General features: G+C 38.6%; 1 protein-coding gene across 23 annotated transcripts in view; it reads right to left on the reverse strand.

The window, feature by feature from the left end:
• Positions 1 to 27,453, reverse strand: part of PEAK1 (pseudopodium enriched atypical kinase 1) — a 303,571-nt gene that overhangs the window by 61,966 nt on the left and 214,152 nt on the right. For all 23 annotated transcript variants that reach the window (XM_050799933.1, XM_050799946.1, XM_050799923.1 and 20 more), the window contains one exon: positions 614 to 3,863. In XM_050799933.1, the coding sequence (XP_050655890.1) occupies positions 614 to 3,750 (3,137 nt within the window). In that variant the 5' untranslated portion in view covers positions 3,751 to 3,863. The remainder of the gene's footprint in view (positions 1 to 613; positions 3,864 to 27,453) is intronic.

Below are 27,453 nucleotides of genomic sequence, written 5' to 3' on the forward strand. Positions count from 1 at the left end.
AACCAAGGATTATAGTACTGGGTCTCAGTCTCAATACTCAACTTCTCCTATTTCACCCACATGCTAAATAACTATAAATTGCTTGCTTACCACCCTCCATTTTTTTCCACAACATTTGGAAGGACAGAAAGAGACAGCAATAAAAAAACAAACATTCCCTTAAAATAAGTAATGCATATAGAGATAACACCTTCATAAAAAACAAAAAGAATTGCTGGAAGAGTTTTATTTCATTTACAGTGAGGGAAAGAATAGTATTACCATTTATTCATTTGATCCTGTTTCTTCCTCACACTACCATCACATTTCAAAACAACATTTTATCGCTATTAAGGTGTTACGGATTTGCTTTTCTATGTTAAAGTTCCTCTGCATTCACCACAATGCAGTAGGCTATTTAAGCCAAAGATCCAGGACTATAAACCTTGTTCAGTACAATAAGCTCACTTTAATACTATTCTAATCTTGGAATGCAGTTATAAAGATAGATGATGGCCACAGAGTGCTACTTACAAACAGAAATGGCTCTTATGCAATCTTAAAAGATATAAAAAACTTAGCACCTGAGAATGTGTTAAAAAATTCCCATATTCTGCCAGTCTATTTTACATACCTGAGAATCTTTTTAGGAATCTGTGATGGAGAAGAATGACCCCTCTTCTTCTTCTCTGAGTCCTGTAGTAATGCATTCTCTGCTCTACCCTTCTCCATGACTGCTGCCTGGTCTGCCCCAGCCTTGCTCTGATCCACACTGAGCTGGCCTTGAGCAGGGTCACACCTGTACATGAAGACAATGGCTGGTTTCTCACTGGACTCTCCTTTTGCCTCTGTGAACCAGTGATGGCGCTGAACTGGAGGAGGAGGCAGCATGTGAATGACGGTGCCATCCAGGCCCACCAGTTTCCCTTTCTCTCGCTCTTTCTCTTTGTCATCCTCCTCATCTGTTTTCCGACGGCGGAAGAAGCTTTTAAATGATATCCAGCGCTTAGGCTTTGCATCAGCTGCCCGCCTGCTGCCTTCAGAGTGCAAAACTGATTCAGCTTCTGTTGACCTGGTAGGGCTGGTTGGCTTGGTCCAGTTGGTGAAATGCCTCTGCAAAAGGTTACTTGCATGGTAAGGAGAGGAAGTAGAGCGTGGTGGGGGAAAGGGAGGTGGTGGCTCACTCTGGGGGCTAGTCACTAATTTGGAGGGAGAAGGGGTGACTGGCTTTATGGATGGGTCTTTCTGTACTTTGGTGGTAAGACTGTCTGTGGTCTGAGGCGCTTCAGCCTCACCACTAGGCTGAGATGTAAAGAGAGATTTCGGCCGGACTGGCGTACTCTTAGGTGTACTCTTAGCAACATCAGCATCTGGAGGAATGGCATAAAGCTCTTCCACACTGCAAGCTTTAGGGCCAGATTGAGGTGTTTCTGGAGGAGACTGTGGGGGTTGGATTGAAGCCACGATCTGCGAAAGCACTGTGCTTGCTTTCTCTCTGGTGCTGCTGCTGCCCACCATCTGAGACTCCTGAGTGCCTTCTGTTTTGGCCACAGGCTCTTGAGTGGTTCTCTGGATCTTTGCTGGGGAGCTGTGACTGGAACTATAGCTCCTCTGTGGCGAAGACTGACCTCTGTTGAGACAGTTGTTAAACTCTTGAACCTTCTGAGCCACTGAGCCCCTTTTACGCTCTGTGCTGTTTGAAAACCCTTTAGTTTGAAGACAGTCAGTGGTTTTGCTAGTGGTGTTATCAGGCACTTCGCTTTCAGTTTCTATTTCTTCATAAGTATGGCTTATTACACTTGTGGTTTTTTCCTTCACTGAGAGTTCTCCACTTGTTCCCAGAAAACTTTTGTAGATAGCTAGATTGTCATATGCATTTGGATTGATAACAATGGGAACTTTGATAGCATTTTTGGAACTCCGAGCATAAGTTGGCTCATCATGAATGATAATTGGAAAAGGTGGCATACCAGCATTGTTATAACTATTGAATTTTATTTCAGACAAATTAGGTGACTTAACAGGGATGGTTTTAGAGGAAACGTTTGTAGCTGTGGGTGATGTAGGTGCTGATTTGTGACAGTTTTTCCTTGGAGGAACATTTGGTCCAGTTCCACTAGTAATTAGTTCCACTTTAGGTATCTTTTGTCGTGGACTGGTGCTAGAAGTCCATACTTCCTGGTATCGAATTGCACTGGATTTTTGGAAATGGGCACTTATTTGTCCTGGTGTCAATGAAGATGACGTAACTGGAGAGTTTGGAGTAGATGAGCTTTTTGTCTTGGGGCTGTTAACAGGGCCCTCGAGGTGCTCACTGGCCATGGCTGCTGACACATCCACGACAGTATATGGCTTGCACAATGGCTGTTCCAGATTCACAACTCGGTAGGGTTTTGCTTGCTCTTCTGTGGGGACAAGGTTTATGGTTACTGCTTGCCCAGCAACATCTGTAGAGGCTTTACTTTCTTCCTTCTCAGTTTGTACAGCAATCTTGCCATCCTTCTCTTCTAATCGGAGAGCAAGGACTGCTTTGTGGGTCTCTGGAACTTTTATTGAGCTTTTGGAAGCTTGTGATGAATCTTTATCCTGATTATTACTAGAGGGACTTTCATAATTGGGCTCAATTTCCTTCATGTCCTTAGAATCTCCTGGGTTACCAGGAGATATTCCCCCATTACAAATCTTCTGGGATAAACTACTGGCTGTCTCAGAACGTGATTCTTCTGTTAAAGAAGAATCTGGTGATGTGGAGTCAGATGACACCATGCTCTGAATGCTTCCTTGTCCATAAGAGACCACCGAATTTTCCTCATAACCATTTAGGATTTCATCATAGCTGTCATCATAGTCCACAGCACAGATTCTCTGCAGAGACTTGTTGCGCAGGGGGATGGTATTCCATTTTTTGTCCACAAAGAATCGAACAGGAGACAAAGTGTTTGCTCTGAAGTTGGCAAAGCGAGGTTGCCCTCTCATGCGAATCTCCATGGCCAACAGCTCTTCATCACTCTCATCCCAACTCTCGTGCTCCTCCTCCATGTTACTGAAAAGTGCATCCTCTTCACTCTCCTCGCCACTGGAAAACTCTGGGTAACAGAACCGGCCCCCTTCATTACTAATCACTTCCGTGCTCCCACTCAGAATAACACGCTTGCCCTGAGTATCCTTTATCCCACCTATCATGCAACTTGGTGGAAGCTTTCTTTCCAATGATCGTTTATAGCAATCATTTATTCTTCCCAAGAATGTTTCTCTGGAGTTTGTTTCATTTCCTCTTATCTGAGGGGCAGTATCTAAGCCTGCTATCTCCTTTAACACTTCAGTTAGTCCATTATTGTTATTTGACATCTTCTTTGCAGTATCATTATTGCCGTAAGGCTTAGGAACATGGCTAATTCCTTCGTCATCTTCATTATTATTGTTAAGTGGTTTCTGACTCGAGGCAGCTCTGTTTCGGTTCCACCCTATGATAACAGGTTTGTTCTCACAGTGTTCTTGGATGCCAAACTCACCACATATACTTTGCCCATCTGCCACTATCATAGTGGGCTTCACAGCTATAGTGGGTTTTTTAGCCACAGGAGGCCGGAAATTTCCGGTGTTCCTGATGCGGTGGTTATTACTGTGATTGGCGTTAGTTTTCACATTGCCATGGGTGATGGGTGCCTTCTCAGGGTCTGGGGGGAGCTGGTGCAAACTTTTAGGTTTAAAGCAATTCTTGCATTCACCAGGTTTCCAAACGTGTTCAGTAAAGGTGTTACAAGCAGACATTTTTAAAAACAGAACTTCACAGACAATGTTTTCTTTCAGTGCATGACAAAACTTTCATCTGTTAGTTTTCACTTCCCCTATGTGTTACAGCAGCTCTTCTAAGAATGATCAATCTGTGGAGGGGGAGAAAGAAGAAAAAAGTCTGAATGAAAAAGGCACTATGAGACTTACCATTATTAGTGACTTGAAAAAACTGACCCCACTCCTAAACTTTTCCTTAAATTAAAAGATTGAGAGCTAAACTAATTTGGGTACTTCATAATTTTCCTTTAGTTGATCAGCATATTGGAAAGTGAGCTTTTTAACCATAATTTTATGTACTCTTATCAAACCATACGTAATCTTCAGCTTGATGTCTCTGTTGTAATGATTCTGTGAAATGAATCATTACATCCCTCCCAGAAATGCCTTTGATACCACTCCTTCTGTTATCCACCATTTTCTCTAACACTTCCCAGGCCACTATAGGTTCCTCTTCTTCCACCTACCCTTGTACATTTTAGACATTTCACAGACTCCTCAAACTCAATGCATTGAAAATGAGGCCTCAGGGCTGGGTGCGGTGGCTCACGCCTGTAATCCCAGCATGTGGGGAGGCAGGCCAAGGTGGGAAGATCACTTGACCCTAGGAGTTCAAGACCAGCCTGGCTAACATGATAAAACCCCATCTCTAAAAAAAATATAAAAATTAGTTGGGTGTGGTAGCACACGCCTATAGTCCCCGATACTCAGGAAGCTGAGGCTGGAGGATTGTTTGAGCCTGGGAGGTAGAGGTTGCAGTGGGCAGATTGTGCCACAGTACTCCAGCCTGGGTGACAGAGTAAGACCTTGTCTCAAAAAAAAAAAATGCTGAAAAGGAAAGCAGGGGCCAGATCATGCAAGGCCTTTTAGGCTTTTAAAGATTACAGAGTTTATCCTAAGAGCAGTGGGAAGCCACTGAAGGGTTTGAATAGGGGAAACAACATAATCCAATTTGCATTTTAAAAAGACAGCTCTGACTAAAACCCATGATATTCTTAGGTATGTAAGTCCAACAAAATATGTGTAAAATCTAGAATCTATATGAGCAAAACTACAAAACACTGATAGATGAAGGGAGGAAGAAGGGGGAAAGGTAAGCAAATTATAGCCCAGAGGCCAAATGTAGCTCATTCCTGTTTTCATATCCCGAGGTTAAGGATGCTTTTTATGTTTTTAAATGGTTGGAAACAAATCAAATGGAGAATAATGTTTTGCAACAATTGAAAATTATATGAAATTCTAAATACAGTACCCACAAATAAAGCTCCATTGGAACGCCGGTCACACTCATTTGTTTACATACTCATTTGCCTATGGCTGCTTCTGTGCTACAATGGAGAGATAAGTAGCTATGACATGTGTGACACATAGACTGTATGCTTCACTTTTGCTGCTTTGTGGCACTCTACAAATTGCAGGATTTTCACTGGTGCATCTTCAGCTGTGTGAAATGACATTTTTCAAAGATAATACATAAAATTATGAAATACCTAAAATTTCATTACAGATATGCATTAATAGATGAACATTTGTAATCAATTTTGATGAGAGGAAGTACTAACTTTGAATCCCCATCCAGCAAAATGTTATCTTTCCCAAAATGGAATTTTATTCTTCTCACTAGCAAACCTCTGTTATAAAATATTGTACCTAATTATATTTTGCATTTTATCAAAAAAATTTGCAGAAAAAAAAATAATGATAAGAGAATGAAGACAAGCCCCAGAGTAGGAGAAATTCTGTGAAACATTCATATCTGACAAAGGACTTTGTATCTGGAATATATAAAGAACTTTCAAAACTCAATGAAAAGAAAAACCCAATAAAAAACGGGTAAAAGATCTGAGCAGACACTTAACCAAATATATACGATTTTTGATTTTTTTTTTTTTTTTGAGATAGGATCTCGCTCTGTCACCCGGTCTGGTGTGCAGTGGTATGATCACAGCTCACTGCAGCCTCAACCTCCCTGGCTCAATCAGGCCTCTCACCTCAGCCTCTGGAGTAGCTGGGACTATGGGCGCATGCCACTATGCCTGGCTAATTTTTCTATGTTTTTGTATAGATGGGGTTTCTCTATGTTGTCCAGGGTGGTCTCAAACTCCTGGGCTCAAGGGACCCACCTGCCTTGGCCTCCCCAAAGTGTTGTGATTATAGGCATGAGACACTGTGCCCGGCCAAAGATACATGGATTACATTCAAACAATATAAATATTGTAAATATAATTTACAATATTTACAATATTGTAGTAAATAAAATTTACAATATTTTAGTAAACATAATTAGCCATATGGAAATGCAAATTAAAACTACAATGTGCTACCACTACACGTTTATTAGAATGGTTAAAATAAAATTAAAACAAAAACATCTGATGCTAGCGAGGATGTGAAGCAATTGAAACTCTCATATATTGCTGGTGGGAATGTAAATGGTTCAGGTATTCTGAAAAACAGTTTTGCGGTTTCTTATAGAGTTAATCATAAACTTACCTTGGAGCCCAGCAATCCCACTCCTAGATTTACCCAAGATAAATAAAAACTTTTGTTTACACTAAAACAAATACACAAAGGTTTACAGCCAAAAGCTGGAAACAATCTAAATGTTAGGTGGCAGTGGTTACACAACTGCATACATTTGTCAAAACTCACAGAACCCGCCTGGCGCGGTGGCTCATGCCTGTAATCCCAGCACTGTGGGAGGCCGAGGTGGGTGAATCACTTGAGGCCAGGAGTTTGAGACTAGCCTGGCCAACATGGTGAAATCCTGTCTCTACCAAAAATACAAAAATTAGCCACGCATGGTGGTGTACGCCTGTAATCTTAGCTACTCAGGAGGCTGAGGTATGAGAATTGCTTGAACCTGGGTGGCGGAGGTTGCAATGCGCCAAGGTTGCATTGGGCCACTGCACCGCAGTCTGAGAGTCTGCCTCAAAAAACAAACAAACAACTCATAGAACCACACACTTAAAAAAGGTGAATTTTACTACATGTAAATTTACCCTCAATAAACCTGACTTTAAAAAGACAGCTCTGCTGCTATGTAGAAAATGGACTTGGGAAGAACAGGACAGGAGGCTTAAAGGACTGACATAGGCAAACTAAGATCTGATGAGGATCTAGACTAGGATGTGGTGTCAGGGAAGGCAGAGAAACACGCAGGAATGACTGGATTCTGAAGAGTAAAAGGTATTGAGGTTTTGGGTTTATGTATTCAAATGATTTGTGGAGCCATTTACTGAGATGACAACATTGGAGGAGGTGCAACTTTTGAAGGGAAGATTATGAGTCCATATTTTGTCACCCTGCATACAAGAGAGTATATGAATTTAGAAGCCTGAAACATGGATGGGAATTCTGTGGTTCTCATCTGCTTAGGAATTACTAGTATAGAGATATTTAGGCTGAAAAGAAAATAGTGAGCTAAGGAGGTGGCCTTGGTGGGTGAACCAGGGAGAAGGGGCTAATTCCTCTCCCCTAACTGAAAACTAACAGCCAAGGTGTGATGACACAGAAGCCAGATGAGGAAATGTCGTGAAGGAGAAAGACAATAACTATTTCAAATGCTGCTGAGAGGTAACAGAAAATGAGGACTTACATACATGCCCACTGGACTTGGCAATGTGAGCTCATCAGTGACCTTAGCATGAACTATTTGGTTCAGGTGGGGATGGAAACCAGACTGCAGTAAGTTGAAGAATGAGGTAACAGAGCAATCGTAGATAACTTTTGGAGAAGAGTAGGCAGGAAGGAGAAGCAAGAAGGAGCTAGGAGGATGGGGGTCCAGAAAGGATTTTCTTATTTTAAGATGGGAGGACCTAGATAATGCTGAATGGTAATATTGGGAAAAGATACAGGCCAGGATGAGAGGCTGAAAAAACAGGATAGAGGGAAGAATCACAATACTTAGAATGTTAAAACTGTGCAGGTTGCTAATTCAATTGTGTTTTATGGAAAAAGGAATTGAAGCCTAGAAGAGAAAGTGAGTTTCCTAAGGATGCACAGTAAATAAAAAAGACCCAGAACTGGGACTCAAGGCTACGACTATCTACAATATGTTTTGTTTTTACCTTTTTTGGTAGATATTTTTTTCTTTTGTTGTATATATCACTGTGGAAACTCAGAAAAGCATAAAGAAAACAGAAACCATATGTAAACCTATTATTCAGAAATAACTTCTATTAACAGTTTGGGGCAGTTCCTGTCAGTCACCAATAATTTAAATTAAAAAATTCCCTGTATACTTAGCACTGTGCAGCACTGAATACAAAAAAGAAAAAGGCATCTTGGCATAATATCTTGTTAACTAAGTTAAACAGACCTCTAATAAGAGTGGGATTAAGTTTTCTCTTTGTAAGTTCTACAATGTATTTGCTTTTTCAAAGACTAGCAGGTAATAGTAAAAATAATTCCCCACTTTGAGCAAAAGTGAGTTAATTCAGTCAAAAGATGGCTAAGTTGATTAGCAGCTATCACTTATCAACAGAATAGCCAAATGAGACTCACCAGGAAGACCATTTGATTATGTTAGTGTTGTGTGCACTAGAAACCCATCTTTCATATGACATTAGTTTACAAGTTTGTGTCCATCTGTATTCATCTGGTATAAAACTGAGACATGAACCAAGCAAACACCTTTAGCAAGCACCAGATGGAGCTGCTGTCTAAGCCACAAAACCTTAACTACGAGGGCTTCATTTTAAACACTAACTGTGTTTGGAGACAAAGAGGTGCACTTAAAGACACTGTCAAAACTATTTTAACCTACAACAGTTTCATAGAGGGGGAAGCTGTACCAGATGCAGGTCTGTCCAAAGAGAAATCCTTGGGTTTTACAGCCTTTGTGAAATGACTTCAATGGCAATCAATAACTAGCAGCTTTCCCTGCTCAACACCAACACTCCCCAAACGGGAAACTCCAGTCTCCAAAGTTATGCTTGAGAAATAAGAAATGTGTCTCCTGAGGCACTTACACAAGGAAATAAAACAGTCTATCCTGGTGTCTTCTATTTATTTGCCAGAACAGGTCTGATACAGAGCACCCAAATGGAATGTTTGATAAGAAAAGCTCATTTACCTCCACATTCCTCATAATCTCAAAGCAAATCTTCTAGATGAAATAGTCTATGGGAGAGTTTAATGGCTGAAGCTGCCCCTAGGAGATAGCCAGGATTCCATGATCTAAAATCCTATTTCATATTTGACAGTTTTCGGACCAAAGCTCTTCAGGCTATAGATGAAGCTATTCAAGAGTGGCCTATTTCACTTCAAGTCATGACAGCTTTTTAAGAACCTATTACTGTTTTTTATTCTCTGTACTGCCATACAATGACAATAATTAGTTTGCTTCTAGTCCAGCAGTTTCAGGCAGATTTGATACCAAAACAAACAAACAAAAAAAACCCCACAAAAATACAAAAAACAACAAACAAATCCACAATGGATTTCAGTCTTGAAATAAACTGGCCAGCAGAAAGAGCTGGAGCTCCTCAAGCTGGATTCAATTTCTGTTAGTGAAGAAAAGGCAAGTATGTAGGTGGGAGATTAAACACCATACATACAGCATTTCCTAAAGGCACCCAAGAAGCATCTGTTAATAATAAAGAAGGACGGAGAATGAACTGCTAAGCTCCTTCTCCAATTCTGTGACTCCTGAAGGCCATCATCTCTCTCCATAAAATCTGTCACATTGCCATGGAGGCAGAGTCAAGAATCCTCACTGCTGTATGTGGGCTTTTAAGGACACTCTCAGTGAGGATCTATTGCCTGTATGTCATCCCACATATTAGTCCATCTCCGGGATGGTAGGGGACAATTTACAAGTCAAGGTTCTCACTAGGCTTTTGTTATAGAACATGTGGGTCACTTAAAAAAAAGGAAAGGAAAATGTGACAACCATACTCACGTCACTGTTCCCAACCTTTCCTTCTTCCACAGTGAAAAATGCTGACCTGACACCTCAACCAGCTGCCAAACCCTTCAGTATATGACTAAAAGGGTGGGGAGAGGAAGTGAAAGCAAAGCTGCAGGAAGAAGTTTTGCAGAAGATAAAACACAGCTTAAATTTGGTACACAAATGGAAATTCCATGAGTAAAAGAGACTTTCTTGAGATCTGACCGAAAAAAAAAAAATTATTGTTCCTTGCTATCACAAGAACATGAGGTTCTCCTATCTAAAAAAGAAACCAAAGTAAAATCTGCTTAATTTTGGAAACTTAACGAAATCTCCAGAAGCCCATTCAGTTCCAATTGTTCTAACCACAACAGTTTTTCTAACAATTCACTGCGCCTGTCACATGGTAGTCATCTCAGAATAAGAATCATGTAACAACAAATGCACCGCTGCAAAGCAGCACCTCTCAGTTTCAACTCATTTTTAAATTCAAACTCTTTCATGATTCAGTTAACTACTACTAATAATTATTATAAACTTGGTAATATCTAGTTTTAAGATTAGAAGTTCCAAAATGTTCCCTGAATCCACTTTAGACCCCTACTTAAGAAGGTAAACATCAGAGAAGAGGTTAAAATATTATCTAATAACAGCCAAGACTCCATAGTACTTTATAGTTTTATTTTATTCATAAGCTTTTTCTTCTGCTTGGAATGTATTTCCTCTAACGCTGTTCCATTTGGTGAAACCCTATTTATCCTTCAAGATGCAGTTTAAATTTTACCTCTGTGATGAAGTTTTGCCTAACTCGATTATACCACATTGTTTTGTAATTATGTAAGTCCCCAGAAGGCAGGGCTAAGTGCTTCTCATCTCTATATCTCTTGAATTGTTTGGAATACATTAGATACTAAATAAATGCTTGCTGAGTAAGAATAATTCTAGTTAGCATTTACTACTAAGTACCAGGTCCTTTACCCATAAAAACTCATAATTCAGCCAGGTGTGGTGGCTCATACCTGTAACCACAACACTACACTTTGGGAGGCCAAGGCAGGCAGATCACCTGAGGTCAGGAGTTTGAGACCAGCCTGGCCAACATGGTGAAACTCTGTCCATACTAAAAATACAAAAATTAGCCAGCCATGGTGGTGCGCGCCTATAGTCCCAGCTACTCAGGAAGCTGAGGCAGGAGAATCACTTGAACCTGGGAGGTGGGAGGCTGCAGTGAGCTGAGATTGTGCCACTGCACTCCAGCCTAGGCAACAGAGCGAGACTCTATCTCAAAAAACAAAACAAAACAAACACCTCATAATTCTCACAAAACTCTATAATAGACATACTATTATTTGCCCTACTTTACTGATGAAGAAACTGAGATTTGCCCAAGGTCACATAGCTAGTAAATGGCAGAGCCAGGATAAATGCATGCAAGCATGTATGCATGCATAAATGGTATAGCTTCATGGCATCTGGAGGCTGCTTTAAACATAAACATGGCAGTATCTGAAAGAGAGTCCACACAGCAGCAGCAGCACTGTCCACCATAGTGGAATTCCACCATGAATGAAGAAGTGTAAGAAGTAGGCACACCCACACCTTCCCCTCCTCAGCTTTAAGATGGTCAGTCCAGGTGCTCACTGCAGAATAAGCCAGAAGGAAACAAACAGGTATAAACTTAGCTAGTAGGCTGTCTCAAAGTTCTGTTTTTTGTGCTTCAGAGTGTTGAGGAAGTAATATTACGAGACAAATTAAGCATGATCTTTCATCCAGCTCTCCAAGTCAGGAACCGCTCTGATTTGGAGGGCCACTGAAGTGGCTGGTTGAGAGTGAGTTGGTGAGATGTTGCTATCAGTCACCTTTCTCTTTTCCTCCTCTCCATTGCCCTCAACCTCACAGCCAACTGCCAAGTGAAGAAAGCTGGACTGCAGGCTAAATTAGGGAGTCACAGCTGATTGAGATATGAGAAGACAGGGAATAAAAAAGAGACAAAATAAGGGCAGAGCAAGATTCAAATAAGAGAAGGCGGGAAAAAGGAAATTGGGAAGGAAGGAGAAATAAGAAAATAGTTAATGATTCTAAGAAAAATCCCTCTTGAATGTTTATAGCCACATAATCAGAGTGAGCAATGTCATTTGCTACCACTCCACACTCATTTTTGGAGGCTTTATTGTCTTGTGTTACTTTATGTTTGGCAGGAGGTATTATTTTTCCAATTAAATGAAATTTTACCTTTCCCAGCTATAGAAAAGAGTGAACAATACATACTGTAAAACATTTATAATTTAGACTTTTAAAGGGAAAAAGTACTTCTAAATTAATGAAAGTCTGAATTACACAATACTTTGAAGAAATATTGCTTTTGAGGAAATACCATAATAAACTAGTCTTTCCTAGTGCAGGTATTTGGACCTGTTCTAATCAATAAGTTGGAATTATTTTTGTAACAGTTGTAAATACATAACTTAAAATGCAGTCAAAGAATACTTCTCACACTGGAATCTGGGATGTGTTTTCAAGGGTTTATGAGTTCTCCCAAAGAGCTGAATATTAAACTGAAAGTAAAGTTTACATCTAAAATAAACTAACGTAAACACAGGCAGGATCGTTGCAATGGCCATATTAACTAAGCACAGCAATATAATTTCCAGGACTACAAATACCTTTCTGTTTCTAATTTGAGCTGGCACCAAGCACACTACTTTAACTGTAAGAAGTAATGAGAAAAGAAAGAGGCTCACTTAATATATAGATGATACAGTTCTACCAAGTAAAGACCAAAATGACATCACGGTGCAACCACTGTGTATTTTACCAATCTTGAATTTTCAATACCCTAGAAAGAAATGTGGCGTAAGAAGAGAGCCAATGGTAATGAAAACTGCAAAATCTAGGGTGGCTGGCAGCCCCTTACCCACATAGTAAGCAGCAATTTAGTTTCAGCAAAACTTCGTCTATTGCATTAAATTGTTGTTAATTTGCATTTCATTAGTTTTGCAGGGTTTTTTTTGTGCTTAACTTTCACATTTGTTTTATAGCTAAATGACAAATAAAAGCATAAAGATTTATACCTAACTTTGTTTTTTGTATTTAAGAAAATAATAATAATATATGTCAACACTGAGAGAGTGCAGTTATTTTTTTAAGTTAAAAGAGGTCTATAAATTACTAAAGTTTGAAAAGTAGTGCTTAAAAGCAATATTCTCTTATGTCAGGTAAGCATTCCTCTTGTGATCTTATTCACATTACTAATTTGCTAAGAATATGTTAAAGGAGTATAATAACTATCTATCATCAACAAAGCTCTTGTGAAAATGAATTAAGATAAAATATACAAAGTGCCTAACTCGAAGGCTGATTCATAGTAAGCACTTAATAAATATTAGTTCTTTTCTCCTTTATTAAATCTCTATATCCAGCGGAGGCCAGGAAGGGGTATGATTCCTCTAATCCCCTCCACACATATCCACACCCCATCTTGACATACCAACTGGGCACTTGGGAAGCTATTTCTGTGGGAACACTGTTAACTCTGCTTAGGTTAGACTTCAGTTATCATGGATGATTTAACTGCAAGTTTTAGCTGGCTTGTAAACCTATTTAAGACTTATTGCTTCTACAGGGAAAACATACTCCAAGTTCTGAGCAAGTGACTTGCAAGGAAACTTCAGCATTCCATCTTGGACTTGTGTTTTGCATCAGTTTCAAGAGATGTTGTCAGATTCTATCAGGAAGGAGTTACTGAGCAATAAGGTAATGTGATACTACTTGTGCTTTAAGAATTCAGGTGGAAATAGAAAGAATATATTGACAGGAGGCAAGGTGAAAGGTAATGTAGTTGGTTCAACTAGTATAATACTAGACCAGAGAAGGCTCCAAACTAATATAGTGGCAGTGGGAATTAACAAGCAGGGGCTGATTTGAGAGGCTAAATTGATAATTTTCATCAACTAGTGGGATACTAAGAGTGACTAAAGATGACCCTGAGGTCTGTCTAGATCAAAACCCAGGATCATTTTCCCAGAGGTATACTGAAATGTGGACAATCAAGCCAGCACCAACTGCACTACTTTAACTGTAGAAAATCATGAGACAGATGATGTCTGAAAGGAAACAACAAACATATTCTAAAACCAAGTATGTGATTCAAAATTCTTCCCATTGAGAAATATCCAGATTTTAAATTACTATTTACTTATGTAAACTTGACTCTAAACCTTGACTGCAAGTGGTTTAGTGAGAGCAATAAAGACGATGCAGGAGGCTGAGGGGGATGGGAGGGAGATGAAAAAGGTAAAGTGACAATTCTTTAGTTAGCATTATTTTATTACAGAATAAAGTTAGAAAAATGAGACTTGGGTTTAGTAACCGAAGCAATGAGGCCAGTAATGGACCACGAAGGATGGGAACTGTGACCAGGGCATTCGAGAAGTCCAGATGGGCATGAGCACATGACAACAGGTTTCCACAGGACTGTTCTCAAGAAAACAGCAGAAGCTCAGACTCTGGGGAATTACTGGATATTAACACATAAGGAGGCCACAGTCTGACAGAGGAAAAACTAAACTATTCCCCAATAAAACTACGTTGGGTCTTAATTCTCCTCATCAGTGAGATACCTACCCGTGGTTTGTATCACTGGACTGCTAAAGTGAGCCCAGACACCTCTCAACGGAAAGTGAGAGGTGGAATGCTAGCCATTATTGAAGAGGTGCTAGGCCCCTGGCCCTTGTGGGTGCCAGAGCACTAGGAGTATTCCATTCCTATCGTAACAACTCACCAATTAGGAGAGCCCTCAGAGGCACAAATGAACAACACTCAAGGGCATTACTAATAAGATATGTAAAAATAGACAACTTACTCAAACTCTCCAGGCCGAATGGGCCTTATCTTTTTTTTAAATGAAAAAAAATTTTTTTCTTTATATTATACAAGTAATCAGAAAATAAAAATATGCAAAAGGCAAATGAAGAAACCCCCAAATCTTACTATATACTCTTCTGTGTCTTTTTGCTGTACACAGATCAAGGTGTATACGCACAGACACACAGATATATTTCACAGAATGAACATGCTGTTTGGTAACAAGAGTACCTTTAAAGTCTTTCCCCAAATTTACAATCTATTCAAAACATTATATACATGCAAAGTGGGTTAAAATACCATTTCAAATTATTCAAACACATTTAACAAGAGACAAATGAAGTTGGAGTCAGAGATCTTTAATAACCTGAAACAAAAAGAAGATATATATATATCTCTCTCTCTCTCTTCATATATATATATATCTTCACATATATATATATCATATAATAAGAAACACCTCTTCTCTATGGATATAGTTATCTGGCAAGATTACCTATTCAGGATACAGCTGAAAACTAGACAAAGTAGGAAAGCACCTTTTATAGTTTCATTTATAGACTCATTTTATACACAAATTTAATTTGATCAGCTTAAATTAGTTTTATTGATCTTGTTTGTACAGAAATAAAGGTGAATGCTCTACTTATAATTTAAAGAATTATAGCTGTCTCTCTCAGGCTGCCTTATTTGTATATCCTCTATCCACTTTACTAGGAACCAAATGAGACTCTAATGTTAATTTGTTTGAGTGGAGATACGTGTCCACCGCTCTTTTAAAAAAGGTACCCAAACGTCCTTTTCGCAATTATCCTTTTAAAAAGACTCTAGGCCAGGTGTGGTGGCTCACACCTGTAATCCCAAAACTTTGGGAGGCCAAGGCAGGTAGATCACTTGAGGTCAGGAGTTCGAGACCAGACTGGCCAACATGGCGAAACCCCGTTTCTACTAAAAATACAAAAATTAGCTGTGCATAGTGGTGCGCGCCTTGTAATCCCAGCTACTTGGGAAGCTGAGGTGGGAGAATTGCTTGAACCCGGGAGGCAGAGGTTGCACACTGAGCAGAGATTGCGCCACTGCACTCCAGCCTGGGTGACACAGTGAGACTCTATCTCAAAATAAAATAAAATAAAATAAAATAAAATAAAATGAAATAAAATAAAATGACTCTCTCGCCATCTCTTCTGTGATCTTGTCTATTCCCAAATATTTAAGGGTGGAATAACTTTCCAGAGTTTGCCATATAACATATACTTTATAACCTATATTCCAGAATTATACCTCTTGCTCCTGTTGTCTGAAGCTCCAGACTTTGGCTGCCTACTAGACCTTTCCAAACTCAACTAATTACATCTTTGCTCCAAAACACAGTATGCTCAACCTTTTTCTAGGTACCATAACAGTGAATGGTATCAAAACATTGGCAGACATTCAGACTGGTTCAACTTTTGACTCCTCCTGGTCCTTCTTATGCTATATCCAATCAATTGCCAGGTTTTGTCTTTCCTAATCTGTCCTCTCCCTTTGATCCATCTAGCTATAACTTGAGTCCTAGATTTTCATTGCTCTTTGTCTGAAATACTGAGATAGTATATTTTGTGTCCTAATTCCTCTAAAATACAGCTCCTTACTACTTTAACTCTCCACAAAGCCATTAATTGTTCTAAGTTGCCTACATAATACATTTAAACTCCTTAGAATAAAATTTAATGCTTTTTGTGATCTGTTACTGACTTACCATTTTTTAAAGCGTCATTATCTCCTCCATGTCCACTCATACAACAATTGTTCAAAATCCTATAGATCTTTTGATTCTCCAGTCAAATTTTAATTCCCCTGTGAAGTCTCACATCCTCCTCTTAGAATTAACTGCTCCCTTCCCCAAATTCCTATCATATGGCATTTGCATACCTTACCCCACCCCCTGACCCCCACTAGTCTTAGCTCTTTGAATGCAGGAGATATATCTTATTCAGTCTTGGCACTGTATGTTTCTTGAACAGATAAATAAATGATGCTCTGCTATCTGGTTTCATAGACCAAAATAACTTAGAAGGAGACAGCAGCATTCAGACAGAAGTGGCAAGTGACAACTACCTGACAGCAAAGGGAGAGAAAGAAAAATACAAGAACCAAACTTAAGAACTGAAAAAGCTTTTCCATGTGGGCAAATAGCCCTATATCCCTTAAGGGCATCACCATATTTTAGAATAGCACTGTAATTGATGTTGACACCAATTAGAGTAAGATAGCAAGAAAATGTTAAATTATGTTCGGTGTTCTGTGTTTAAGAAGGGAAGAAAACAACTAAAATGTGAAATGTATTCTGGAAAGATTTTCATACAACTTATTTTATTTACTATAAGTTTATTTAATTATAAAATAATTACTCTTTACAGAAAACTATAAAAATAAAGACAGAGAAAAAAGCACCCTAAATTTTAGTATGCATTTAAAAAACAATTTAAGTCACATAAGCACCAAATGATTACTCAAACTAAAAATATTTTAATGCTTAAGAGTTCAAACCCACAGTTATCCAGAAATTTTGGCTAACTAGAATTCATTCTTTCAAAGGAACATAGAGAGCTAAAATTTTACTGTATCATTAAAGTTATTATCCCAACTCTTCTGTCTTAACCAGTGACTGGAAAATGATGAGGTGGGGAGGAGATGAGGAAGTGGGGAATAATAACAAAAGATAAAATATAGAAGTTGAGAGAAAAAGAAAGGAACTCAAAATAAATAAAAGGTAGGAGGACAATCAAGACAAGTGAGAGGAAGAACAGAAAAACAGAGAAAGCATAATATCTGAGCAGACACATTCAGAAAAAGGACAGCTCTTCTTTCATTTCCCCCTTTCTTGACTTCTTTTGTTCTAATTGACTTCAGGCTGATGTGTGTAACCTTAGATGCATGCTGAATTCCAATGAAGTCCTCCTACATGTATACTTTATACCAAAACAATTCAGTTAAAAGGATTTTAATTGGTGTGCACCATTCCCTGCAATTTCAACATTTTAAAAATGAATAGTCTCACTAAGTACCAGATGGTGACATGTACTAATTAATCAGGCCTATTCAATGAATGAGCATATTAAAATGAATGCACCTATTAGACATGTGTTGCTGACGCTCCATCCTGAGGAAGTCTCCCCTCGAATGAGTGCTCATGGAAGGTGCAGATTTACTGTGCAATACTCACAAGTGTCTCCTGCAATTATTTGCAGTAGCAATGCCATCACTCTTGTGTCTCCCTCCAGATCACTCGATATTTCATGCTAAGCAGCTGGTGAGCCTTGCTATTCCTGTATAATCTGTTTAACCTCTGTAAGCAAGAGCCAGCTAAATATTGGGTCTACAGTGTTTCTACTAAAGTGAAGGTCTTACAAACTCATCAAGGTCATTTGTTAAATGGACAATGGGTGAGGGACAGATCAAATGAGGCTCTTGATCCAACTCTCTTCCTCCTCAATTTGTCTGTCAGTCAGTGAAAGCCTGAGCACTGCTAGCTGAAGGAATAAAACAGTGCAAATGGCAATCCTGCATGACAGGCTGCCATGCTCTGATTTTCCTGAAATGTTGTTAGCATTGGAGAGAAAGGTATATAATAACCTACTGGTAGGTCTCAAAATCCTACTAGGTACTCTTTTTTGAATGTGACAGAAATCTTAGAAGTCATTAGTTTTCTTAGCTCCTCATACTCATCACTCTTCTATTTTATACTATCTTGGATCACCATAATTTCAAATGCATTCTAATAGTAGGAAATTCCCCAAATCTCTCTAAATTTACTGAGAAACACTGGCTTCTTATTTGTTGAAGGCACTGAAAACTGAGCAGCTGACTAGGTAGGGAGACAGCAAGGCATACACAAAACATGGACTTTGGAGAAAAAAGGGGTGTTGTGAGACATGCATGTTATCTGGTACACAGCAAGCACTAACAAATGTTAGAGTTCTCCCCCAGATAATAGCAAACGGTAGGAAAAATAATCAACTTGGAGGGAAGCATCACTGAATAACAGCCTAAATATGATTACTTTTAGAGAAACTGAGAGGTTATAATAGAAAATGTGATTTTTTGCTATACTTTAGAAATTAAAGACAATATACTTTAACCTTCTAAGACAGCTTAATTAATTAATTAGCTAATTTACAGACAGGGTCTCACTCTGTCACCCAGGTTGTAGTGCAATGGTGCGATCATGGCTCACTGAAGCCTCCACCTCCCCAGGGTCAGGTGATCCTCTCGCCTCAGCCTCCTGAGTAGCTGGGACTACAGGTGTCTGCCACCATGCCTGGATAATTTTTTTTTTTTTTTTTTGTAGAGACAGGGTTTTGTCACATTTCCCAGGCTGGTCTCAACTCCTGGGCTCAAGCGATCCACCTGCCTTGGCCTCCCATAGTGCTGGGATTACAGGCATAAGCCACCACGCCCAGACTAAAACAGCTTGGAAGACAGAATTTTGAGACATTTGTGCTTGTTTCTGATGCATGGCAATAGATATTGCTTAAAATTAGAATATCACCCAAAAGAAAGCTTAGGGAGGGGTAGCCAATGACAGAAACAACAACATTAGTAGTTACCAGAAAAGCCTTCATGACAAAGGCGATTTTATTACTTTCCTTGGGATCTTGCCTAAAAACAAGAGGTGAAATTTAGATATTATTCAAACAGAATTTAATTAATTTGGACATAACTGAAAGTCCAAAATAGCAAGAACATATTCATCAAGAGGTTTCTATGCAATGATTAAATAATCTTTTGAAAGTTTCTGTTACTTTGGTCTAATAATTTTTGGTAGATTTCTGTTACTTTTAAATTTTTGGTTCTACCTTTACTTTTTTTCTACCTTAAATAATATTTTGATACAGTATCTGGCATAGATATAGGTCTTTATAGGAGTCTTGCATTCTGAAATAAGATAAAACCCAAGAAAACAAGACATCAAAACCAAGTGTAACTCCTAGCCCAAACATTTAAAAGAAAACATGTTAGGGAATGAAGAACTCTGGCTAACTGAAAGGAAAGTAATGATTTATAATAATCTAAGTAGACCAAGACAATTTTCAGACTACAATTGGCCCTTGAACAACATGGGTTTGAACTGTGCAGTTTAACTTACATATGGATTTTTTCAATAAATATATTGGAGAATTTTATGATGATTTGTGACAATTTGATAAAACTCACAGACAAACCATCTAACCTAGAAATATTTAAAAAGTTATGAAAAAGTTAGCTATGTCACAAATACATAAAATATATGTAGACAGTATATTTTATCATTTACTATCATAGAGTATATATACATCTATTATAAAAAGTTAAAATTTATCAAAACTTAAATATGAGAGAAATGTAAACCAATGTAAAGATGTAGTATTAAATCATAACTGTGTAAGTATATGAATAACTGCATACTATAATACATACTATACTATTGTAATACTTTTGTAGCCACCTCCTATTGCTACTGAGGTAGCTCAAGTATTGTATCACCTTAAAAGGCCATGTGATGCTAATCATCTCCACATGAACAGTTCATCTCTCCAGTAAATTGTGTATTATAGTAAAAAGTGATCTCTTGAGGTTCTTGTGTATTTATCATATCACGTTTGTTTTTAGTGCAATGCTGTAAACCTTAAATAACACCATGGGACCCATATGAAATGCCACCAGTGATGCTGGAGGTGCTTCCAAGAAGCAGAGAAAAGTCATGACACTTTAAGAAAAAGTTGAATTCCTTATTATGTACTGTAGATTGAGGTCTGTAGCTCTAACTGCCCACCACTGCAAGATAAATGAATCTAGTCTAAGGACCGGTATAAAAAAAAAGAAAATGAAGTTCATGAGCCATCAATGCAGCAATGCTAGCAGGCATGAAAATCTTGCACTTTTTGAGAAATATCTTTTTGTATCATATTGAAAACAGCATTTATGTGGGTGTAGGATTGCTATAAGAAAGGTATACCTATAGACTACAATATTATTCAAGAAAAAGTGAGGTTATTATATGACAACTTAAAGCAAAGGGAAGGTGAAGGAGCTAGAGAATTTAATGTCAGCAAAGGATGGTTTGATAATCCTAGAAAAAGATTTGGTTTAAAAAATGTCAAGATAACAGGAGAAGCAGCTTCTGCCAACCAAGAGGCAGCAGATAAATTCACAGATGCTATTAAGAAAATCCTTGAGGAAGGATATCTGCCTTAGCAGGCTTTTAGTGCAAATGAAAGTGCCCTATTATGGTGGTGGGGGGCGGAGGGGAGAAGCCATAAAGGACATTTATTTCATCTATTTGTACGGAAGAGAAGTAAGCACCAGGATTTAAGGCAGGAAGGGATAGGCTAACTTGACTGTTATGCACAAATGTGGTCAGATTTATGATTGGGACTATCCCTATCTATAAAGCTACTTATCCCCAAGTCTTGAAGAGAAATGATAAACCCCAGCTGCCACTCTTGTTTGTACAGCAAGAAGGTCCGAACGAAAGCCTTTTTCTGAATTGGTTCCATCAATGCTTTGTTCCTAAAGTCTGAAAGTACTTTGCCAGTAAGAGACTGCCATTTAAAGTTCATTTGGTATTAGACAACGTCCCTGGCCACCCAGAGTACCATAAGTTCAACACTGTAGATATCAAAGTGGTCTACTCGCCATCAAACACAATGTCTCTAATTCAGCCTCTATATCAGGGGGTAATAGGACCTTTAAGGCTTATCATGCAAAGTACCATGTGGAAAGGACTGCCAACATTGCGAAAGAGAACTCTGATAAGAGAACACCGTGAAAGTCTGGAAGGATTAAACTGTTGAAGATGACATCGTTGTTACAGAAAAAGTTGTGAAAGTCATCAAGCCCAAAACAATACATTTCTCTGGAAAACTCTGTGTCCACATGTTGTACATGACTTCACAGGATTTATGACAGAGTTAATTGAAGAAATCATGAAAGAGACTGTGGATATGGCAAAAATGGTATGGGGTATGTGTGTGTAAAAGATGTCAAGATATGGCTCTTAGCGACATTGAAGAACTAATATACCTCACATCAGAAGAATTTATGGAAGATGACTTGGAGATGACTGCTTCCAAACCAGCACCAAACAATGAAGATGAAGATGTAGAAGAAGCAGTGTCAGAAAACAGACTAAGGTTAGACAATCTAGTAGAAGGATTCTGACGATTCAAGACTGCTTTTGACTTCTTTTACAACATGGACCCTGCTCTATGATACAGGCACTAAACTAAAGCAAACAATGGAAGAAAGATTGGTACTATATAGAAACATTTTTAAAGAAATAAAAATAGCAAAAAATTCAGACAAATTATAACATATTTCCATAAAGTTACATCAAGTGGGCCTGTCTTTCCTGCCTGTTTCCACCTGCTCAGCCTCTTCTGCCTCTGCCATCCTTGAGATAGCAAAACCAACCAATCCTTCTTCTTCCTCCTCCTCCTCAGACTACTCAACATGAAGACAAATAAGATGAAGGCCTTTATGATGATAGTTTCACTTAATGAATAGTAAATATTTTCTCTTCCTTATGATTTTCTTAATAGCATTTTTCTCTAGTTTACTTTCTTGTAAGAATACAGTATATCGTACATATAGAATACAAAATAAGGGTTAATCAACTGTTTATGTTATTGGTAAGGCTTATGGTCAACAGTGGTCAGGTTTTGGGGGAGTCAAAAGTTATATGCAGATTTTTGACTGTTGCAGGGGGGTCAGCATTCCAACCCCTACATTGTTCAAGGGTCAATTGTATATTCTAAAATTCACCACTCAATGTATGGTCTGTAGCCCCAGACTTACTGAATCAGAATCTACATTTTTACAAGATGCCCGGGTACTTTATAAACATATTAAAGTTTAAGAAGCACTCTACTGAAAAACAGCAAGTTTTATCAAACTGTGAATATAGCATAGTAGCTTCACACTGTACAATTTAAAAGTCCCCTCAATTTGAAAACCATATTCAATATCTAAAAGGCTTTTATTTATTTTGAAAATCTACTCATTTCAGAACTACTGACAACAAAATTAAAGAAGGAAATAAACTGAATAAAGGGCATATTCAATAGAAAGTTTAATGTTAGCAGGTGATTGCTTCATGTTTGAAAGATCTTCCATTAGGGTCAAATGTGCTTCATGTCATTCTGCTTGGCAGTGAAATGGTTACATTTCTTCTTTCTTTCTATACTTTTCCTTCTAACCAATTTTAGATAGTTACTACATACAGACTCATACTTTACCGCAACTTACCTCTGGAGTAAAATATATTATTTAAAACGTTTCTTCATATACTTATACTGTGATGTGAGCTCTTTATCAACTATGTAGATGCTACCAAATGTTTTTAGCATTTCTCCTCAGATTTACATGTCATACACTAAATGTATCAAGTTGAGTTCAAGCAACTCAAGATTATTGTTACTGATTTCAGGGAACAGATTCGTAAAAAGGGGTTTTACCACTCAATGTCTTTCCAACTTTAACACATACATCAACCCTTGGTTTTACTGTATAAATTGATAAGCCTTTGTGTCTTTTCTTTTTTTTTTTTTTTGAGATGGAGTCTCGCTCTGTCGCCCAGGCTGGAGTGCAGTGGTATGATCTTGGCTCACTGCAAGCTCTACCTCCCAGGTTCACGCCATTCTCCTGCCTCAGCCTCCTGAGCAGATGGGACTACAGGCACCCGCCACCACGCCTGGCTATATTTTTGTATTTTTAGTAGAGGTAGGGTTTCACCGTGTTAGCCAGGATGGTCTTGATCTCCTGACCTCGTGATCCATCCACCTCAGCCTCCCAAAGTGCTGGGATTTTACCGGCATGAGCCACCACGCCCGGCCCAAACCTTTGTGTCTTAATGCCACTATTTTCCTATTTCCAAACATCACAGTTTGCTCATAAAGAAATGATCATTTCTGCCTCCCTTTGATTAGTCAAAGGCTCTTTCTAGTGTTGATATACTAGATATACTGCTTGAAGTTCTAGCATATTCCAAATATTGACTTTTCATCATTTTGGTATATATCATATGGCAAAAGCTAATTCAGTCTGTTTTTATGTTAATATGTTCATGGCCACATTCCAAGGAATGCCAGGCACCTTGGAATATAGCCTGTCACTTAGCTAGGGGCATAAATGACTAACTCAGCATTGTATCTTAAAGACAGAAGCAGAAGTAGAATTTCCAACCCTGTGTGAGATGTCATACTTAGATCACACTGGCTCGCTCTGTGCATCTGATTCATCTGCTTTTTGTCAAATTTGGTATTCATTTTAGACTCCAATATTGTTCCAAATCAGGCTAAGCTTTAATATTAATGCAGTCTTCTAGTTAAAGCTGCATGTAATCTAAGACTGGGTGCTGTGCCCTTTTTCATGCAGTTTCACATTTAGCTATTTATAACCTCTATATTCAAGAAGCATCATGTTTTCTGCCTGGATTTGTGGGGTATTGCTCAATTGTGCATCTTGGAATTTAGCAATAGATTATTTCTCAGATCCTTGAACGACATGGGTTAGGAGTGCCGACCCCTCATGTAATAAAAAATCTGCATGTAACTTTTGACTCCCACAGAACCTAACTACTAATAGCCTGCTGCTGACCAGAAGCCTTACCCATAATATAAACAGTTGATTAACACATATTTTGTACATTGTATGTACTATATACTACATTTTTACAAAAAAGTAAACTAGATAAAGGAAAATGTTATTAAGAAAATCATCTTTGGAGCTGGGTGCAGTGGCTCACACCTGTAATCCCAGCACTTTGGGAGGATGAGGTGGGCGGATCATGAGGTTAGGAGATTGAGACCATCCTGGCTAACACGGTGAAACCCCATCTCTACTAAAAATATGAAAAAAAATAGCTGGGCATGGTGGCAGGTGCCTGTAGTCCCAGCTACTTGGGAGGCTCAGGCAGGAGAAGGAGAATGGTGTGAACCCAGGAGGCGGAGCTTGCAGTGAGCAGAGACCGTGCCACTGCACTCCAGCCTAGGTGACAGAGAAAGACTCCATCTCAAAACAAAACAAAACAAAACAAAAACAAAAACAAAAACAAAAAAAGAAAATCACCTTTGGGAGGCCGAGGTGGGCAGATTGCTTGAGCTCAGGAGTTCAAGAGCAGCCTGGGCAACATGGCAAAACCCTGTCTCTACCAAAAATATAAAAATTAGCTGGGTGTGGTGGCGTGCACCTGCAGTCCCAGCTACTTGGTAGGCTGAGATGGGAGGATGGCTTGCGCCCAAGAGGCAGAAGGTGCAGAGAGCTATGATCATACCACTGCATTCCAGCCTGGGCAACAAACCCAGACTCTGTCTTGGAAAAAAAAAAAAAAAGAAAATCATAAAAGAAAATGTATTTATGCATTAAGTGAAAGTGGATCATTGTAAGGGTCTTCATCTTCATTGTCTTAATGTTGAGTAGGCTGAGGAGGAGGAAGAAGGGTAGGGGTTGGTTCTGCTGTGTGAAGAGTGGCAGAGGCAGAAGAGGAGGTGGAAGGGGAGACAAGAGAAGCAGACACTCTCAGCGTAACTTTTATTGAAAAAAATCTGCATGTAAGTGGACCCACGCAGTTCAAACCAGTATTGTTTAATAGTCAATAAAACACAGAGATGATAAAAATCTGGGAAACAGTAGCTGTAAAAATTTAAAAATCATTTATATTATTGCTTGAATAAGTAGGCAAAGCAGAATACAATGATGACGTTTTATTCTTGTGTTTTAAAATCAAGAGCACAACCAGAAGAATAAACACAATTTTGATGAAGAGCAAAATTGGAGGACTGACATTACTCAACTTCAAGACATACTATAAAGCTACAGTAATCAAGACAGTGTGATACTGGTAAAAGAACAGACAAATAGATCAATGGGACAGAACAGATAGCCCAGAAACAGATCCATACAAATACAGTCAATTCATCTCTGACAAAGGACATTCAGTGGAGAAAGAATAGCCTTTTTCACAAATGGCACTGAAACAACTGGACATCCAAATAAAAAAAAAATCTCAACACAGATACTATATCCTTCACAGAAATTAACTCCCAATGAATCAATGGCCTCAATGTAAAACATAAAACAATAAAACTCCTAAATGATAACATAGGAGAAAATCTAGACAATGTTGGGTTTAGTGATGACTTTTTAGATTTGACACCAAAGGCATGATCATGATCCTTGACAGAAAGCACTGGTAAGCTGAATTTCATTAAAATAAAAAACTTCTGCTCTGCAAAAGATACTGTGAAGAAAATGAGAACACAAGCCACATAGTGATACGAAATATTTGTAACACGTATCTGCAAAGAGGCTGTTATCCAAAATACAAAAAGAACTCTTAATTCTCAACAGTAAGAAAATGAACAACCAATTTAAAAAATGTGCAAAAGACCCGAATAAACAGATAAAGACGATATACAGACAGCAAATAAAAAGATGCACCACACCATATGTTATTAGGGAATTGCAAATTAAAACAGTAAGGTACCACTACAAACCTATTAGAATGTCTAAAATCTACAGTAGTGACAAAACGAAAAGATAGCAGAATGTGGAGCAACAGAAACTTATCCACTGCTGTCAGGAATGCAAAATGGTACAGATTCTTTGGAAGACAGTATGATAATTTCTTGAAAAACTAAACATAACTCTTACCATACCATCCAGCAATCATACTTCTTGGCATTTACCCAAAAGAGCTGAAAACTTATGCCAAACAAAACCTGCACGTAAGTGTTTATAGGAGCAGCTTGGGTGGTGAGAGGAGCAGCAGTGTCCAGGCAGCCCAGCTTCACAAAGGCTCTCATTGCGCCATAGCCCACACGCACCAGGTCATACCCTCCCCACTGCCAACATGCCCAAGAGGAAAGTCAGCTCAGCCAAAGGGACAGTGAAGAAAGAGCCCAAGGAGATTGGCCTGGTGGTCAGCTAAATCTGCTCCTGCAAAAATAGAAAGGAAGCTAATACCAGCACTTTGGGAGGCCGAGGCAGGCAAATCACGAGGTCAGGAATTCAAGACCAGCCTGGCAACATGGTGAAACCCCGTCTCTACTGAAAATTAAAAAAATTAGCTTGGAGTAGTGGCAGGCACCTATAATCCCAGCTACTCGGCAGGCTGAGGCAGGAGAATTGCTTGAACCTGGGAGGCGGAGGTTGCAGTAAGCCGAGATTGCGCCACTGCACTCCAGCCTGAGCAACAGAGTGAAAATCTAAAAAAAAAGAAAAAAAAAAAAAAAAAAGGCAGCAGGAAAGGATAAATCTTCAGACAAAAAAGTTCAAAAAAAGGGAAAAGGGGAACAAAGGGAAAACAGGCCAAAGCGGCTAATCAAGAAACTAAAGAAGATTTACCTGCAGAAAATGTTAAGACTAAAACCGAGGCGTGTCCAGCCTTTGATGAAGCCGGAGAGAAAGAAGCCAAGTCTGATTAATATCTTATATCATGTCTTATCTATGGTCACTATTTCTCTTTTTGTACAATCCAGAGGAATATTTTTATCAACTATTTTGTAAGTGCAAGTTTTTTAAGTAGCTCTAGACACATTTTCAAGAAGTATGGAATCCCATTTCATCCCACTTTTTTTTTTTTTAAGATCAAATGCCTTTTTTTTTTTTTTTTTAAAAGAAGTTAAATAATTTGCTGGTTAGTTTTTGGTACAACAGAAGATAGTGTGGGATACTGAGTTATGGGAGGCTTTGACTGTCTTGGGTTTCAGCTTAACGTTCCATAGATGAGGTTTTAGTTTTAGGATATAGTTATATCCTATAATACAAAGCACACTAAACAGCAACATGGAGCCACAGTCCTGCATTTAATCTCTTGAACATTTTAAATTACTTCTATTCCCATGTTGTTTTATAGCAGAATTGATTCCTAAAGAAAAATACTCCTTGATCATGGCTCTCCTTAT

The sequence above is a fragment of the Macaca thibetana genome, chromosome 7 (assembly GCF_024542745.1).
Source record: "Macaca thibetana thibetana isolate TM-01 chromosome 7, ASM2454274v1, whole genome shotgun sequence".
In the NCBI taxonomy this organism is placed as follows: Eukaryota; Metazoa; Chordata; class Mammalia; order Primates; family Cercopithecidae; genus Macaca; species Macaca thibetana.